Source organism: Plectrocnemia conspersa, unplaced genomic scaffold (genome assembly GCF_051122295.1).
Source record: "Plectrocnemia conspersa isolate PC_06_02 unplaced genomic scaffold, ASM5112229v1 ptg000012l, whole genome shotgun sequence".
Classification (NCBI taxonomy): domain Eukaryota; kingdom Metazoa; phylum Arthropoda; class Insecta; order Trichoptera; family Polycentropodidae; genus Plectrocnemia; species Plectrocnemia conspersa.
Genome location: NW_028277176.1, coordinates 13,274,460 through 13,292,245, shown reverse-complemented (window position 1 = coordinate 13,292,245; position 17,786 = coordinate 13,274,460). Strand labels below are relative to the sequence as shown.

Sequence of the window (17,786 nt, the reverse complement as noted above, 5' to 3'; positions counted from 1 at the left end):
GCCCGCTTTCTTTTTTTGTATTGAAAATACGATTTCAGGTCTTGAAAGTCATTTGCTGTTTGTTTTCTCAGCTTTCCTTTTGTGTTGCTAACGTGCTTCTTTCACGTCGATTGTACACTTAATGAATACCAATTTTTCCTTTTTTTCTCCTATTTCCTTTAACGGAAAACAATTTCTCGGAAAACTTTTTGCGAAGCTTTTGTCCCAACAATGCTACAACACTTGACACAATTTTAATTGAGAGGAAGCTTATAAATACATCCATTGAAACAAATCTTTATTTGTATTGTATGTTTTATTGTTTATTTATTCTGTATCACCATTGAATATAAATTCAATTTCTATTCTACACATTTCACGAATATAGATATATGTAGGAAATCTTACAAGAGCGATTTAAATATAATGTAATATATTTAAGAAATTCATTCGTACAAACAAATATAAGATGGAAAAAGAACATATCTACAATATTCATGTACAAACATTTTAAAATTATTTATAAATTGCCGATATGGATAGATTGAAAAAGCGATATGATAAATTAAATGATGCGTATTAATACGATATATATTTTTCAGTCGATTATATGATAAAATTTACAATTAGAAACTGCAATACCGCGTTGAAAATTTAAAGTAAAATCATTTATGATTGGTGTTATAAAATATGTTAATATATTACTACAATTTATCTAGTATAATATTTAGGCATTGCAGTGACCAACTTTTAATTTATTTATAAATACACCAATATCTTAAACTTTAAACCTAGTTTTTTTTATAAACATCAACTAATTTCATTTTAATCTACTATGAGAAAAAATATTAATAACATTTTTACATATACATGTATATAAATCGTTTAAAGGTCAACATATGTTTTATATATTTTTTTATAAAGGATTATCTATCCTATCTTTCGATTCAATTTACATCAACAAATCTACTTGGTCAGGATTGGGTTTATATCTATAAAAAAACGTATTATATTTCTACGCAGAGTATTAATGAAAAACCTTTTTTGGAAGGTATCAAATAATATGTATGTATATAATATACAAGATTAACATTGTTGTCTGTTGATAATAAATAACTTAATTTATTTTCTTTCATATAAATTAATGATATTCACAATGTTTTATGAATAAAAGTGAAATGGTATTTGTTTGCGAATTGCAAAATATATGTATATGTACTAATATATTACAATAAATGTGATAATATTATCATATGTCTTTGATATGATCGATTAATTTTGATATATTAATTTTAATTAAATATATTTAAATCACTTCTGAAACTAAAAACAGTATAAAATTTTCTAACAAATAAAATGCAATATTGTTTTAAAATATAGAAGGGAATAGAATTTTATTTTTATAATTTTTTACGGCCTAAAGTTTTTAAAATGATTCCGGATCGTCAGTGAGTGTCTCCAAGGGTGCACAGCCCCTGGGGGCGCAGGAGACTCTGGCGCCTTTATTTCCTTCCGAACAACGACACGCGAGGCAGCTTCCTGTTGACGGTAGAGCCTCTCCTATCTGATATTCCGTTCCTGCAGGCATGAAAAACAAAAATATATTATTACGCAGAGTAATATCTGATGTTGAATTATAAATGTAATGCATTAAATGTTGTACCTTTCGTCTATTCAACATTTTTTGGCAAATCTTTTAATAATCATATATCATATATGTTTTCATAGGAAAAAAAATACAGTTTTACTTATGTATTATCTGTTATCAGTGTTATCTATTTATTTGACCCAAATAAAAAATAAATATTATGCTAGATTAAATCAGAATTAATTTTATATTCCGAAATGGAAAGTATCCACTTCATAAAATTAATATTCAACAAAACAGTGATTTAGATGACTTTATCAAACCAAATAAAAGGTTGAATCTTTTAAAATATTAATGATTTTCGTGAAAGCATTTTTTTTTATAATATAGTATAATATACAACTTACATATATATTTTATAATAAATACCAAAGATAAAAACGTGAAAGAAAAAAATATTATATGTAAAAAACGTCAATCATAATCAATGTTACTCTGCGAACTCCGCTTTTACAGCAAAGTTGTGAAATTTGAGGTTTAGCAAAACTAAGCATTATATGTATACTTTTTATTTAAAAAAGTTTTTTAATAAGGCCAAAGACAGTTTTTAACGTTAAAATTTCAATTTCATAGCGCCGCTTCACTCAATTTCATAAAATGTAGCTTGTTTCATATTTTATATTAATATTTGCATATATTATTAACGTATATTGTACCTATTTTAATTTAGTTTATATTTGTGACTGTACTTATATATTAATTCATATTTTTAATTCGCACATTAATTAGCATATTTATTAATGCATAACATATTGTTCAAAACGACGAGTAAAAATTATATTAATATTTTATAATATACATAATTAAATATATTATATTAGATATATAGGTATGTTGATATAATATGGAAGATAAATACATATTATATATATATTTCTAATAACACATCAAGGTCCTGAAATTTAAACCTATGTTTTGACAAAGGGCGACATTTTATTCAAGCTATTAAAAAAAACTTTATTTTTTTAAACGTTTGTAATATTTTTACAAGCTAAAGTTACATTTTTTAACCTCTGAAACGCGTAAATAGACTGACTGTAAATTTTGCTATCACGCGAAAACGCGTGAATGGATCATAATAATGAAATATTTGAATGAGTTGCTATTTATTTGGACATACATAATATTATATCATATTTAGATTTATTGGTGATAATAACACATTTTTTTGTTAAATATATAATGATAATATTCACCCGGTAACTTTGGTCTCTAAAAACTATTATTAAAAATTTACTGCCGTTCGATCAAAGGCATGTCTTGTTTTTAGGAATTTCTCAATCGATTGAACCGAAGCTTATAAAAATTTAATTTTCCAGCTCTATTCTGCGAATTAGAGCATTGCGTCCATTTTTTCTCACACACGCGATCCGATCGATTGATGTTGTTCACTCGAGCGAATTCTTATCTTTCGCGTAAAATTTATTAAGCTTACATTGTGTTTGATAAAATACCCGTTGATCGTATGAAGCGAGCGGTATTTCCATAAATTCCCTAATCCAGACGCATACAGTACGTCAAGGGGTGGTAATCCACTTTTAAAATAAATACGGTTAATCGAATGAAATTCGTATGGTACGGCGAAGAGAGCGGCAATATTTACTCAAACGGATTCAATAACAATAATGGGATTCGGGATTAACAAGATTTTGCACGCTGCGTTGCCTCAAATTGAATTACTTGCGGAGGCTGTCAAGTTTATGATAAAGATAACGTTTTTGTAGAATATCACTTCTTGCATGATATAAAAATAGGGTTGTGTGAAAATTAAAACCGGTAAATTAAATTTAGAGTTGAGGTAAACTTACATTTTGATAGTTAACCGCGATAAACCGTTTTAATTAAATTATGCAGCAAAGTTTTGACAATCTGGTTTAGATCTTAAAAGCTTTCTTTCAAGTGCAATCAGCATCTTTGAATCATTTAACTTTATTTATAAGTAAAGTGCGAATAGTGCTGTTAAAATCGTGATTTGCTTATAAATAATTATCACATAAACGCTTTTTTATTATATGCATATTATTTCAGTACGTTAAATTTATTTTAGTACTCTTTTAGTCACACATCACTGACAATAGATCGGTATAAACGGTCTCTATTTAAAAGGTACGATATTTTTAGACCATTGATATAAATCCCGTTATTGTTGTACTAAATATATTTGTAGTATTTTAAATAAAATTAACTACATTTAAAAATGTCGTATATGTTGTGACGCTACGGATATTCCACTGTTGTCATATACATCATGGCCTCGGATCCTTAATGCGTGAAACTAGCGATTATCTGTATATTTACAGTAATGATAATAATATTAATATTAATAAATACATATGCTTGGAATATTATCTCGCAAAATATAATTTTATAATATAGGTTTATATAGAGACCCTGTATATTCGCCTACAGTGCTAATTTCTCCCAACCCTTGTGCCATATAATTTCACCGAACAAAACCGCCCTTTCACTCGTTTCCCGCACAAGCACGCTTCAAATCCATATTCAAACATTCTCAGAAGTTATAAGTGAATCGAAACGCTTATCTCACCCATCACCAGGCATGCGGCTGTTGACACTACGGGTTCTTGCGTAGTAGTGGTAGTAGTAGTAGTAGTCGTAGTAGTCGTATCATTCTTCTCCGGAGGCCTGCTATCGTCGCCGAATTTGCGCGAAGTGCTCAGCTCCTCTTCCTGTTGAGTCGAGTGCTCTCTGTCATCGCTCGGCGACGCGGTGCTACTTTGGTAAATTATCGTCGAGCTATAGACTACTGCCTCCGCTTTGTATTTCTTCTCTGACTTTGACAACTTCGCTTTCGCCTTAGCGAAGTAAGACATTGTTTCGATCCGAGTCGCGTTCGGCTGGGCTGTCCCATTCAGCAGCGCCGATAAAGGTTTCGTCGACTTGGACGTCTTGGGCGTCGTTGTCGTCTCCAGAGCGATCGTCGTCTTCTTGAAAACTTTCTTGGGCTTGTGCAAGACGGGCGAGGGGCGATTGTCGAGCGAAGATGAAGACGAGTTGCCTAAAGAGAGAAAACTGAATTAATAGATCGGTTCAAAACTTCATGCGAATTTGATGTAAAATAATACCAAACTACTTGTTTAAGATTGTTTTTAATAATAATGAGTTCGAGTTGTCTGGCAAATTTAATTAAAGTTTATTTGTGTTGTGTCGCAGTAGTACAAAAACAGCTTTTTCTATGCCACAATATTGAGCGATTTATTCATTTCTGCTTTTAAAGAATAACTAAATAAGTCATATTTTTTTCACTGGTGAAAGATTCTGGACTTTGCAAATATTTAATTAATGACATCAATATCTGGTTTCTTCGATTAAATCATTTCTTTTCAATTTCCCGTTGAAATTTTGAGCTTAGTTCAGAATTCATATTTTCCAATTATTTTAACAAAAAAAGTAAGGCCCTTTTGGCTGAGACAATTGGAAATAACAGCTGTTGCTACTTTATAAAAACAAAATATTTGGATTATCGAAAAAAAATATCCCTAATTCTTTTGCATTTAATCATCAAAGCAAAGATAAAACCGCCGGCCGGTTAGAGTAATAGACAATCAAAAATTGTCATTCAAATACTTATGATCTTCCGAGAAAATAAGCATTTTTTCAAACATCTACCATGAACACCTTCGGAAAGGTTTATTATCTGAGTGTCTTCATTTATTACTTATGCAAAAATAAGTATTAAATTTTGTAAACGATTTTTCGTCATACCCAGACCCCTATTAAAATCTTTTAAGAAGTATGCATATTAGGCATAAACCCATCTTTACTTATGCAGCGGTATAAAAAGGCAGTGGTTGTAAACAATTTAAAAATACTTGTACAGATTTAATTTTATATAATAAAAAATGCTTTATAAAATTTGTCAAAAAATACTTCTTGATAAATAACATTGGGGAGGGCACAGGGATGCACCCACTTGCAATCACTAGTGTTTTTATTGATAATTATTTTTCGGGAAAAATTGGGGGGTCCTTCTTGAATTTAGCCAGAAAAATAGAAAATGGAAAAATTTATAGGATCGGCGCCGTTGCAGTGGAAAGCGTTTCCACTGCGACAGTGCGGCACGATTTTACTGCTTCTGACGTGGATTTTTTACTGAAAATATCATTGCTCTATATGAGTATATAATGCCGATGGCATTAAAATTGTAAATGAAAAAATGTGAGACAGATAAAACTAACTTTTGTTTTCTTAAAAAATACGACGTTATTTATTCATTAACCTTTGAAAGCGATGCAACGTCATAACAAAAAGCTTTGTATCTTATTTAAATGGTCACACCTAAACCAGTATTTGCTCCTAAAAAAGTGGGCGAGCCCTAAATCTTTCTCTGAAGGGGCAATGTGTATTAAAACTTGTACACCGTCTGACTTTAGACGGAAAACACTACAAATTTAACTAATTTTTTTCACATCAAATCCATATTTTTTTGCTATTTATTTCTCATATAATTTTCAATATTTTTTACTTTTAAATTTTGACAGATATTTTCCGCCTTTTGCAATAATATATAAAAAATAAAATTGTAAAAAATATATTATTGCTGAATATATATTTTAAACGAACTAAAAACAACGCAGAAAAATTAAAAGTTTAATAAAATGTGTGCTTTTCATTATGTATATGACATTCTTAAGAATTATACCATAAAAATAAAAATAAATTAATTATGTCATAATAATTATAAAAACTGAAAATTAAAGTTCAAACTTTTCACTTTAACCTCTGAAATGTGCCGCATATTAACTTTAACCACTTAAAAAAGTATATTAATATAAAAAAAATAGAAAACGTGTTCCACCTTCAGCCCTAAACTGCGCAAAGCGAAATTTTAAATTGGGGTTAATTTTGCTCGGGTTGGAAATAATTTTCTGTTAATATGTGTGCTTAAACAGAAAGGGCTTTAATTTTTTGTCATTTATATTGCTTGAGTTAAAAATAAAATATAAGCATATATTGTTGCCTCAAAAACCAACAATGTTCATATCGATCATATGCTCAAAAAAATTATTAGATACTACAGCAATCTTTCTAATAATTATATAAATCGTTATAAAACGTATATAAAATTTATTATTAATTATAAATTGTGATTAAATAATATATATTTTTTCATAGCTTTAGCTATAATTTAAATTTTAAAAATGCAATAAATGCATAGAATACGATTAAAGAAATATTTTATTAGACCATCACTCTTTTAAATTTCAATAACAATACACAATACATTTATTTGATCATTATTTACTATTATACAAAGCAATTTCAACACAAAAGACATTCTCTTTAAATCTACGACATTCGTTTGATTTACTTAAAATGAAAGCTTTACAGCACAATTTATAACATCCAAGAGAAAATTTAATTCCAAATTATGCTTTGAAGACAATTGGAAAATGTGATGATTTTAGAAAAAATAATGTATTAAGTGTTGTATATAAATTAAAAAATACTAGACAACCCACAAATTCACAACAAAAAACTCTTATTAATAAGAATACGCATTCGGAAAACTTATTCATTGTATGAGCATATTGAATTTTAAAATAGCCCTTTCATGTTTCCGAACACACTTCTTCCATAACTTACAATAACACACGCGTCCCTTTCAGATCGGATCATTGTTAGGTCCTAGTGTGTTTGTGTGTATTTGGGGGCATACTTTGAAACATTCATGTATGCCATACATAAATCGAAATACTCACCGCAGAGGGAATACGGTTGGCTGCTGGGGCAGGGTCCCGGAGCTTCTGGCGGGCACTCTTGCCACCAGCAAAACATTTCTCCGTCGAGGCACAGGCAAAACTCGCAAGGGTCGGCCCTCCATATCTGTGTGCAGACAACATAAATCCATTAATATGTAACTAATGTGATTAAAAATAATAACAAGCAATTTAATACTATTTTGTGTGATAAAAGGCTAGATATAAATACATGTATTATTATAACATAAATATAAAAATATAGTCGATACGATACATATGACAACATTTTAAAGTTGATATAAAAAATAATTTGCAACATCCATACAAAAAATCCATACAAAAACCAATTTTTAAAATCTATTTTTGCTAAAAGTTAAATTTATATAAATAATTTTTAATATAACGTCTATTTGCTGTTCAACCCCAAACCTATGATTAGGATTGTATGCGGTCCTAATCACTAAAACAAAAAATTTAACACCTAAAAATTTTTAATCTATATACATATGTCAATGCACTAATTAAATTAAGACATATAATAAAATATTAGTTTTGTAATGGCACAATTGTTTTGATTTGCTGTTATAAGGACTTTATCCCTCGCATATTCTATTATATTTATATTTTATTTAAAAAATGCTAAGCGGATACTATAAATTTCATATGACTTTTTAATTTACTGTCCGAAATTACGTTGTTGAAACATATTTAAATTTATATTTACCTGTTTTTTAAATGTAAACAAAGCGTTTGAATGAAAATTTGCATATGAAATTATTTTTTTGTAGTGTCATATTTTGTGAATTCACTCGACGAAATGGTAGCCGAGGTTTTTCTTGTTCATACATATTTATGCTGATTCAATTTTACTAAATTTCCACAGCAACTTTTAAAATATACAACGTATTAAAATATGTATATTAAAAATATAGCAGTCGTTTTGCTGAAAAGTTTAAATATTTATATAAAAAACACGCATAAACCATTATAAATCACACAAATTTGTCTTTCAATAAATTGCCATCAATTCATACAGCTAATAACATTTCTCAAAATATTAAATTCTATACATAAGTATGTGTGATAAAAAAATTCAACGTAACTCGTTTTTTATACATATTCATATATACGGTATATTCGTATTTTTCCACGTAATTTTTTTCATCAATCATCAACGTGAAGGATAGAAAGCCTTAGTATCTCTGTGATCGTAAATCATTCGGAAAATTTATTGTTTTATACTTGTTTTTAAAAGTTTTTTATATGTAATGTATATTTGTTACGTAGACGTATTGTCATAGATTTTTTTATGTAACAACAGTCAGATAATCATGCTTATTATATCCTTATAAACGGTATTTTAAAATACGCTAAAATTGTTATTTACATGGCAGCAAAAAACAATGTTCATTTTGCGTCTTCAAGCTATGAAAAATTCTTACATGCAATTATAAAAAAATATTTCTTTGATGATTTATTTATTATTATTTTTATTTTATTATTTTTTTAGCTTAAAAGCTAATCTTTACATCTAACAAATTTAGTAAACATATATAAAAATATATAAAAAATACATAACAGAAAGAAAAAATAAAAATATACAATAATAAAGTCTTAATATTATAATTTATTTCTATATGTACGAAGGTGTTCTTTTATTCCATTTATGAAACCCGTTATATTTTTGCTGTTTCGGATTTCTCTTGGAAGACTATTATATAAATCAAAACCTCCGTACATAATTCCCCTAGCCGTACTCGTTTTCTTATACTTAATTATCTTTAAATTTTCTCTATTTCTAGTATTATATTTATGTACATCTTTATTTCTTATTAAATACTTATTAAAATATTCAGGTAACATATTATTTTCTAACTTATATATAAATACTAAAACATTCATACTCAATATTTCTTGAACATTCAACCATTCTAATCTATCAATCATACTTTTACAATTAGTTAATCTATTTTTATTTAAGATTACTCTCATTGTCCTATTTTGTAATTTTTGCAACATTTGTTTATCTAATTTATTTAACATATTTAACAGTGTTGCACAATAATTAAAATGGGGCAATATTATACTATTGTAAATTATTTTTTTTGTATTTATACTTAATATATTTCTTAATCTAGATAATAAACCTATTTTTCTACTAATTTTTTTTAATATGTAATTACAATGTTCTTTAAATTTTAATTTTGTATCAACAATTACTCCTAAATATTTTATATTATCCACTATTTCTATACTAGAGTTATTTATTACTATTTTGGTACTATTATCTAACACATTTTTATAATTAATAAACATACATTTAGTTTTATTCTCATTTAATTTAAGTACATTATTCTTTAACCATATTTCTAATATACTTTATTCATTATTTAAATTATTTACAATTTCTTTAATGTTATCACCTATGCAATACATTAATGTGTCATCCGCAAATAGATGAATTTTACATTTTTTCACGTTATTAACTATATCATTAATATACAAAACAAATAACAATGGTCCCAATTTAGACCCTTGTGGTACTCCATAAGACACTAATTTCTCTTCAGAATATACATTATTTATTTTAACTTTTTGTTTTCTTTTATATAATTTATAATTAGAATTAAAGATTACCAACCTGTATGAAAAAAGCTTTATGGAATAAATAAAAATTATACACATATGTACCTACCTAAAATTAAAACGCCTGATTGGTAATAAACAAATATACTTATTTACACAAAGCACAGTTTAATAATTTACAACTAAATAAATAGTAATATCGCTATTATGGTTTTCATTTTGTAGCCAAACATAATCTATGTACGTTGAATTGATTTTTTTTACCGATTAGGATTAATATATATTAGACTTGAAAGTCACTTACGTACCTTTTTTATACAACTTCTTAACTTATAATATATGAACTTTTAAAAAGTTGTTTTAAGCCAACATGTACATGTAGTGACTCTTTATAATGTACAGTTTCATTATAAATTACAATATACTTCAACGTGGTAGGTACTAATTAAAATTAACCTAACACAAGTGATGTGTTGGTGTAATTAAGAACGCGTTAAAATTCGCTGAAAACTGCATTAACGGTATCATCAGAGCTTTAAGCTCGCGTGCAACTAAAGCTCTTTGCCGTAGGGCGAATTCGTGCCAAATTGCTTCTAAATTACTTTCTTCGTTTTGCTTCATTTCTCTCTTTTCCTTGCTGACGAACATGGGGAAAAGCTTATCGAAAAGAAAACAATACATAAATATTTTATCGAGCCAACTCACTTACTAGATAGGTCCTCCGTATGTCTTTTAAAAATTTAAACGAAATATCATTCGGTTAATTTATATATGTACATACGCAAGTACGTCTCTCAATATTGCATACTTAAATTATGAGGAATATCTCAGACGCCATCCCTGAGGAAATTTGTGGAATTTGCGCGGAAAAATTCCCGCTTAAAATTCCTTCTCTTGAATCGTTCAGTGCGTCAAATTAAAAATAAAATAAATCACTTTCTATGTATTGTGTGCGCATAGATATGAATTTTCCAACAAAAGTCTCGCGATTCCCCTCTCGTTCATTGATAATGCATATTTTTAAAACAAGACGTTATTAAATTTGTGAATTTCTACGTAAATATAACGTATTTTTTATTACTCATAATACGTACGAAGATCCGTTCTGTTATTAATATAATCTCCTTATATAAATTCCATTAGAAATTAAATCGTAATCTACTTTGTTCTGGTTGAAAAATTTTCATAATACACCGACTCAGCTCCAGTGCTATTATTCTTATCGATTATCTCTCTCGACAGTATACATTCCAATTATAATGTCAATAAGTATTCAAATTAGCAATATTTTTACTGTTTTCATAGATCATAGTCTAGTTAAAATATTTTTATCTCTTAACAATTATAATATAAACTCAAAATAGAAAAAAACATTTTAATCTTTTTAAGTGTCAAACTTGTTTAAATCTCTTTTTATAATTTACGTATTTGTATCAGAATAGTATGAGTAAAGCATCAATGTTAAGTTATTTTCACCATAAAGCAGCGGTTTCCAACCTTGGAGGCGCGCCTCCCAGGGGAGGCGCGGACTATTGCCAGGGGAGGCGCCAACATTTTTTAATGAATTATTTTGTATACCATAATATCTACAAATGAATAAAACTTGATATATTAACGTAACAGTGAAAATTCAGTGCATGAATGTTAATTTTTTTACATTTACATATATTTAATTCCTATTAAAAAAATTATCTGGAGCGGAGAAATTTAAAAATGGCGCGTTTGCAAACGCTCTGTTTCGGTAATACACAAAACGACCGCTAGTTGCATATAACAATAACCTCAAATTTAAATGTCACTCGTGTCAACTGAAGCGTGTCGGCAGGGCGTGTATTGTTTTTTTTAATTGTTTCTGACGTGATTTCTTCTTGAAAATAATCGTTAGTATATTTTAAACTTCATTTTTTTTTATTTTAACTATCATTAATTTTAATTTATATCAATAAAATATTTTTTAGACGAATGGATAAATTTTTGAGTGGTTACAAGAGAAAAGTCAACAATAATGAAGATACTGATGCTGATACTAGTGGGAATAAAATCAAAAAAGTACAAGGAAGTAAAGCTCCCAAGAAAAGACAATACAGTTCATCCTATTTATCATTAGGATTCACTAGTGTCATTATAGATGGCTTGGAAAAACCAATGTGTTTGTTGTGTTCGAAAGTTTTGGCTTCAGATAGTATGAGACCAGTCAAATTAAAACGGCACCATGAAACTCTACATTCTGAATACGTTGATAAGTCCATAGAATATTTTGAAAGAAAATTGGATGAGCTTAATAATCAAAATGAAACGTTCAAAAATATTCTTTCTGTATCACCAAATGCATTATTGGCTTCGTACCATGTCTCTTACCGAATCGCAAAATGTAAGAAACCACATAAAATAGGAGAAACTCTAATTTTACCAGCAGCTATTGATATGGTTCGAATAATGTTCGGCGAATCATATGCAAAACAGTTGCAACAAATTCCGCTTGCTGATAATACAGTCGGAAGAAGAATCAATGATATATCTGAAGATATTTGCGATCAATTAGTTTCTCGGCTGCGTACTTCGAAATTCGCCATACAAGTAGATGAGGCAACTGATATAGCTAAAGATGCCCATTTAATTGCATATGTTCGATATGTTGTGGAAAATAATATATTAGAAGATATATTATTTTGCAAACCCATTCCTGGAAAGACCACATCCATTGAAATTTTTAATATAATGGACAGTTTTTTTAAAGAAAACGACATAACGTGGAGTAATTGTATTGGACTGTGTACTGACGGAGCTCACTCAATGTCCGGACACAAAGCAGGTCTTCAAGCATTAGTTAAAAAGAAAGCACCACATGCTATCTGGACGCACTGTATGCTTCACAGAGCAGCTCTAGTATCAAAAAATATGAGCGAGGAACTTAACAACATTTTTACAAAAATTATAAAAATTATAAACTACATTAAGAACAGTCCTTTGAGATCTAGGCTGTTTGCAAAGTTGTGTGTAGATATGGAAGCTAATTATACCTCACTTCTGTATTATTGTGAAGTACGCTGGCTATCTCGTGCAAAAGCGATTCAAAGGGTATTTGAACTCAAAGAAGAAATAACAGCCTTTCTCGAAGAAAATCACCACGAAGAGGCACATTTGTGGACGAACGATAATTTCCTTGTTAAACTTGCCTATTTAGTTGAAATTTTTGGAAAATTGAGCAGATTGAATAAATCAATGCAGGGATCACAAATGCATCCACTTGTTAAAAAAGACAAAGTAAAAGCTTTCATTAAAAAGTTGAAGTTATGGAAGTCAAATTTACAAAAGAATGAGTTGGACATGTTTTCACTGTCAAAAGATTTCTGGGCCACAGCCAATATTGAAACAAGCAAGAATCTTTTTATTGAACACTTGGATGGTCTAGTGCTGCATTTTTCAAATTATTTTAAAGACCTTGATTTCTCAAAGTTTTTGTGGGTACAGAATCCATTTATCGACGATGAAAACGACAACCATTGAAAAGGAAAAACTTATAGAATTATCATGCGATAGCCTACTAAAACAAAAGTTTCAAAATGAAACCTTAATTCAATTTTGGATGAATCTTAAAGGAGAGTATGAATCTTTGTATTGCAAAGCAATGCAAGTGCTTCTACCGTTTGTAACGTCGTATTTATGCGAAACGTGCTTTTCGGCACTGGCTGCAATGAAAACTAAATATCGCAACAGGTTAGTAGTCGAAAAAGAGATACAAGTAGCACTCTCCACATTGCCCCCAAGATTTGATAAGCTTTGTGCTAATAAATAACAACAACCGTCGCATTAAATTTTTATGCGATAGATGTAGTTGGTTTAATTGTTTAAAAAAACTTATATATAAAAATAAATATACACGTATGTGTATGTTATAACTAAACCTTGTTATTATTCTGTTAATTGTGGTTTTCAGTTTATTTTTGTAATAAAGTTTTTATTATTTAAAACGTGTCTATATTATTTAATCTATTAAAAAAATAAAAGGTAAGGGAGGCGCGGAAAAAAATTTTTTTTTTGGGGAGGCGTAGTAACAAAAAGGTTGGAAACCGCTGCCATAAAGTGAAGTATGATATAAACCTCTTAATTTACTTGAAAATAAATTATTTAATGAGCTTGTTTTTATTATCATGTTATTATTATTATTATACAATTAAATTAATGTTTTTTTTTGTATTTCTTATTATTAAATATTTTTTAATTTTAATTTTAAAATTTAATTAAATAATTTAAAAATAACGTATTTTTAATAAGCTTACTGCATGACTCACAAACAGTTTCAGCTATTCACATGCTTCACTTTTCAACTGCCGCAATTCGTCACGCCAAGACTTCCAACAGCAAAGGGTGGAAAATACAGCCAACACGACTTACTTATTAAACAAAATATCCTTGAGTTTTCCGCCCTAACGTAGAAGTGAAAATAGAAAACTCTGTTTAATATGAGAGTACCTTTGACTAAATTAGCTATTGAAAAATATAAAAATATATTTTATATACATTCTTTAATCGAAGCAATATTATTAATTATATATATTATTAATTTATTGACGTCTATTTTGAATACATTAAATATAATATTCAAGCTCTCGGAAACAATTTGTGACGTTTTTCAGACGGGTTGACGTTGAAATTAATTTTAAACTATTAATTAACTATGCTTACGAGAAACTTCTCAGCAAATTGATGTGTGTTCAATCCGCGTTCAAATCGGGTTATATAATAGTCTTAAGTGTTCATATAGTGATGCAAATATTAAAAGTTTCTTTGTATAATCAATAATGTTATCCTTTTGTATATATTTCATTTTTTTTTAATTTAAATTTTGAATTGAATTATTTTATAATTAAAATTATATTGAATATCACACATAAGGTTTTTCTAGATTTTCCTAATCTCATGGATAAATATATAAAATAAAATCGAGCTAATTCGTGCATATTGACATATATTCATTGTAAGCTGAATTATTAATACAATTGATGTCATTGATTTACAGACTTTGATTTCAGTCTGGTGTCTCACTACTTACTTAGTAGTTGTTGATTGTTTTTATTCCGCTTTGCAAACGAAATATTTACCATTATTTATTATGCCTTAAATTATAGAAAAATCGTTATTCATAATGTCATATAATTTTAGGAATTAGTATACCACAGCAAGTATTAACAGTACAATTATTAATATTGTAAAAATAATAATCAATAAATTAAGAATTTAATTTAATTTTTATTTTTCTGAGTACATGTTAACAAGACGCATTTTTATTTATGTCACAAAAAAAATTGTACAACCTAGATTGTAAATTAAAACATAAAATTACTAAAATATATTTTTGAACTAGATTTCATTACGTCTCTTCCTACAATTATTTTGAGACTCAAAAATGCTAAAAATAATAAATTTATATATAGAAATAATACGAGATTAAAATTATAAGAACCGTGAGAAAAATCGATACGTACATGGTTGTTTTCACTCGAAAATTTGAGCGTGGAAATAAAATTGTGGGTAAACCAATCGGCAAAAGCTGTTTCCCAACTTACGATTCGCCAGTTTGCTCCTGTGTTTGTACAGACTTCATCTCCATTTTTATGGCCTCTATCGAGTTCGAAAGGGTACTTACGCTCGTGAATCCGTTTAAATTTATTTCATCGCCTTCTATTTATTATTCAAATAATGAAATATGATATATCGCTTGATAACACAATCCGTATGGAAATCGTATGCGACCGAGGCGGAAAAATATCACTTTTTTTGAAGGAAAAATACAGCCTTTGATATGTAGCGTATGACAGTATTTTTTTATTTCTTTTGATAAAATACCTCTCATATAAAAAAAACCGCCAATAAACGTTTTAATTAACAATTATAAAGACAGCACAGATAAAAATGATTACATATTTTTACTTTATCCGAAAGATCCAAAACTTAACTTTACTAAGTTGGGCTTTAAAGCGTATTCTCTTCAGATTCAGAACTATTTATGTTAATTTTTGTAAAATATTCTAGGCCCCACTTATCGTTAGAGTTGCCTTTTTTATTTTAACATAGACCCATATTTACTAAGGAAACACAAGAACCCGAATTTAAAGTAAACATCACTACAGATATATTGTTGTCTGATATTAATACAGATATACTCATTTATAATTGAGAGGTAGTGCATACATTTTTATAGTACTAGATTTTATGTATACCTCCACAATAAATTAGTTCTTACCATATTAATAACACTAAGTTTGAGCGTAAAAAACTCTTTATTTAATTTTACATTGCGAATATTTAATGAGACCGTAGCTGCTTGCTTTATATTCATATCCTTATTTTATATAAATAACTGAACTACCGTAGTGTCATATTATTAAAAATATGAGCAAATTAATAATATATATATATCAATTTAACACATTTGATTGTCAATGGAAAGAACTATTTAAAACGCTTTGGGTGACACATTACAAAGAATTGCTGGATATCAAATGCTGAAGAAAATGCGAGTTTTTAAAATAATAATGGTAAATAAACATAACAATAAATATTAATTTATTTATATAAATTCCCAACATTAATTTGTATGAGGGAGTTTATTTATGACATCGAACATCCTTTGACTTATTTCTTAATCATTGTTTTGTTCTGTTCATAACCATATATCTAAAATCTGTTCATAGCCATAAATCTAAAGTATATTTGAGAGTTTATTTTTAGATAAAAACAATAGGTCTCAAATAATCAAATATTTATTTAAAAAAAAACTGTGTTTAACCATAAATATTATTTTGGTCAATTTCTGTAAGATTTTATTTTTTTCTCGCATCGGTAATTTATTTATGAAATTATTCGCACATTCGCTTTCAATTTGATTTATGGCGGCTTTTATCCGCGTCCGTCCCTACGCGCGATGCCTTTTTAATGACCTTCGCAACCTGGCGACGCACAACCATAATGTGTGTGTGGTTATACATATTTTTTAGATTTTAAAAACCACCACCATCGTTTTAAACGTAATCCGGCGAAACCTCTATCTAGACACCCCCGACAAAAAAAACGATAAATGAGCGAAACGGCATTTGCGAGAGGGTACTAAAAGCAAACACGAGTGTGTAAAGCGCATGGACTATATTTATATACATATATGTATGATAAAAATTAGTAATGTATATGAAGGGTTATAAAAACAATGGTAGCAATATATATATTTTGGGGGAAGTGGCGAAGTAGCCCCAGAGGGATCCAATTTATTTATTAATTCAATTAGAGGGTGTGTATGATGTGTTTGTGAATATGATTGATAATCAAAATCGCTATTGTCACGTATTGAGATGCTTTTGTTAAATTATTTATATACAATTATTAATCACAGAAATATAATTAAATTCTAAATAAAAAAAAATAAGTTTTAATAATTATTTTCGGGTAAAAACCTTAATTGTTATATTTTATAAAGCACTAACAATATATTTTTATTAAATATATATTAATTAATTAGATAAATTCAGATTAATATTAAGAATAAAAGAAATAAATTTATATTAACTTGCTACTTTTTAATTAAAATAACAATAATTATATCATTGTGCTAATAAATAAAGCAATTACATAATCAAAATATTGATTTGCACTGATAATGGATGCTGAAATATTTACATAGGATTTCATACCGTTATTGAATTTCATAGCATTATTGAATTTCTAATTGTTATTGAAATTAACCCATTGAAAGAGTATTCTAAGATATGTTTTTAAATTGTATGTATCAATAATTAATTAATTTTGAAGATATGTATTTTATTTATACTATCCAAATTGCAAAAATATTGCCAGTC

The 17,786-nt window shown here is 28.1% G+C and overlaps 1 protein-coding gene and 1 long non-coding RNA gene across 2 annotated transcripts in view; one reads left to right on the top strand and one right to left on the bottom strand.

Annotated features, from left to right (window-relative positions):
- Positions 1-276: 276 nt before the first annotated feature.
- Positions 277-17,786, bottom strand: part of LOC148228268 (uncharacterized) — a 72,518-nt gene continuing 55,008 nt past the window's right edge. Inside the window, exons 4-6 of the mRNA XM_088199077.1 lie at positions 7,351-7,474; positions 4,176-4,646; positions 277-1,557 (exon numbers count right to left, since the gene is read on the bottom strand). Coding sequence (XP_088055203.1) covers positions 1,406-1,557; positions 4,176-4,646; positions 7,351-7,474 — 747 coding nt within the window. The 3' untranslated portion in view covers positions 277-1,405. The remainder of the gene's footprint in view (positions 1,558-4,175; positions 4,647-7,350; positions 7,475-17,786) is intronic.
- Positions 11,734-12,868, top strand: LOC148228269 (uncharacterized). The gene is made up of 2 exons (XR_015811631.1): positions 11,734-11,816; positions 11,895-12,868. It is a non-coding gene; the product is annotated as an uncharacterized LOC148228269 (long non-coding RNA).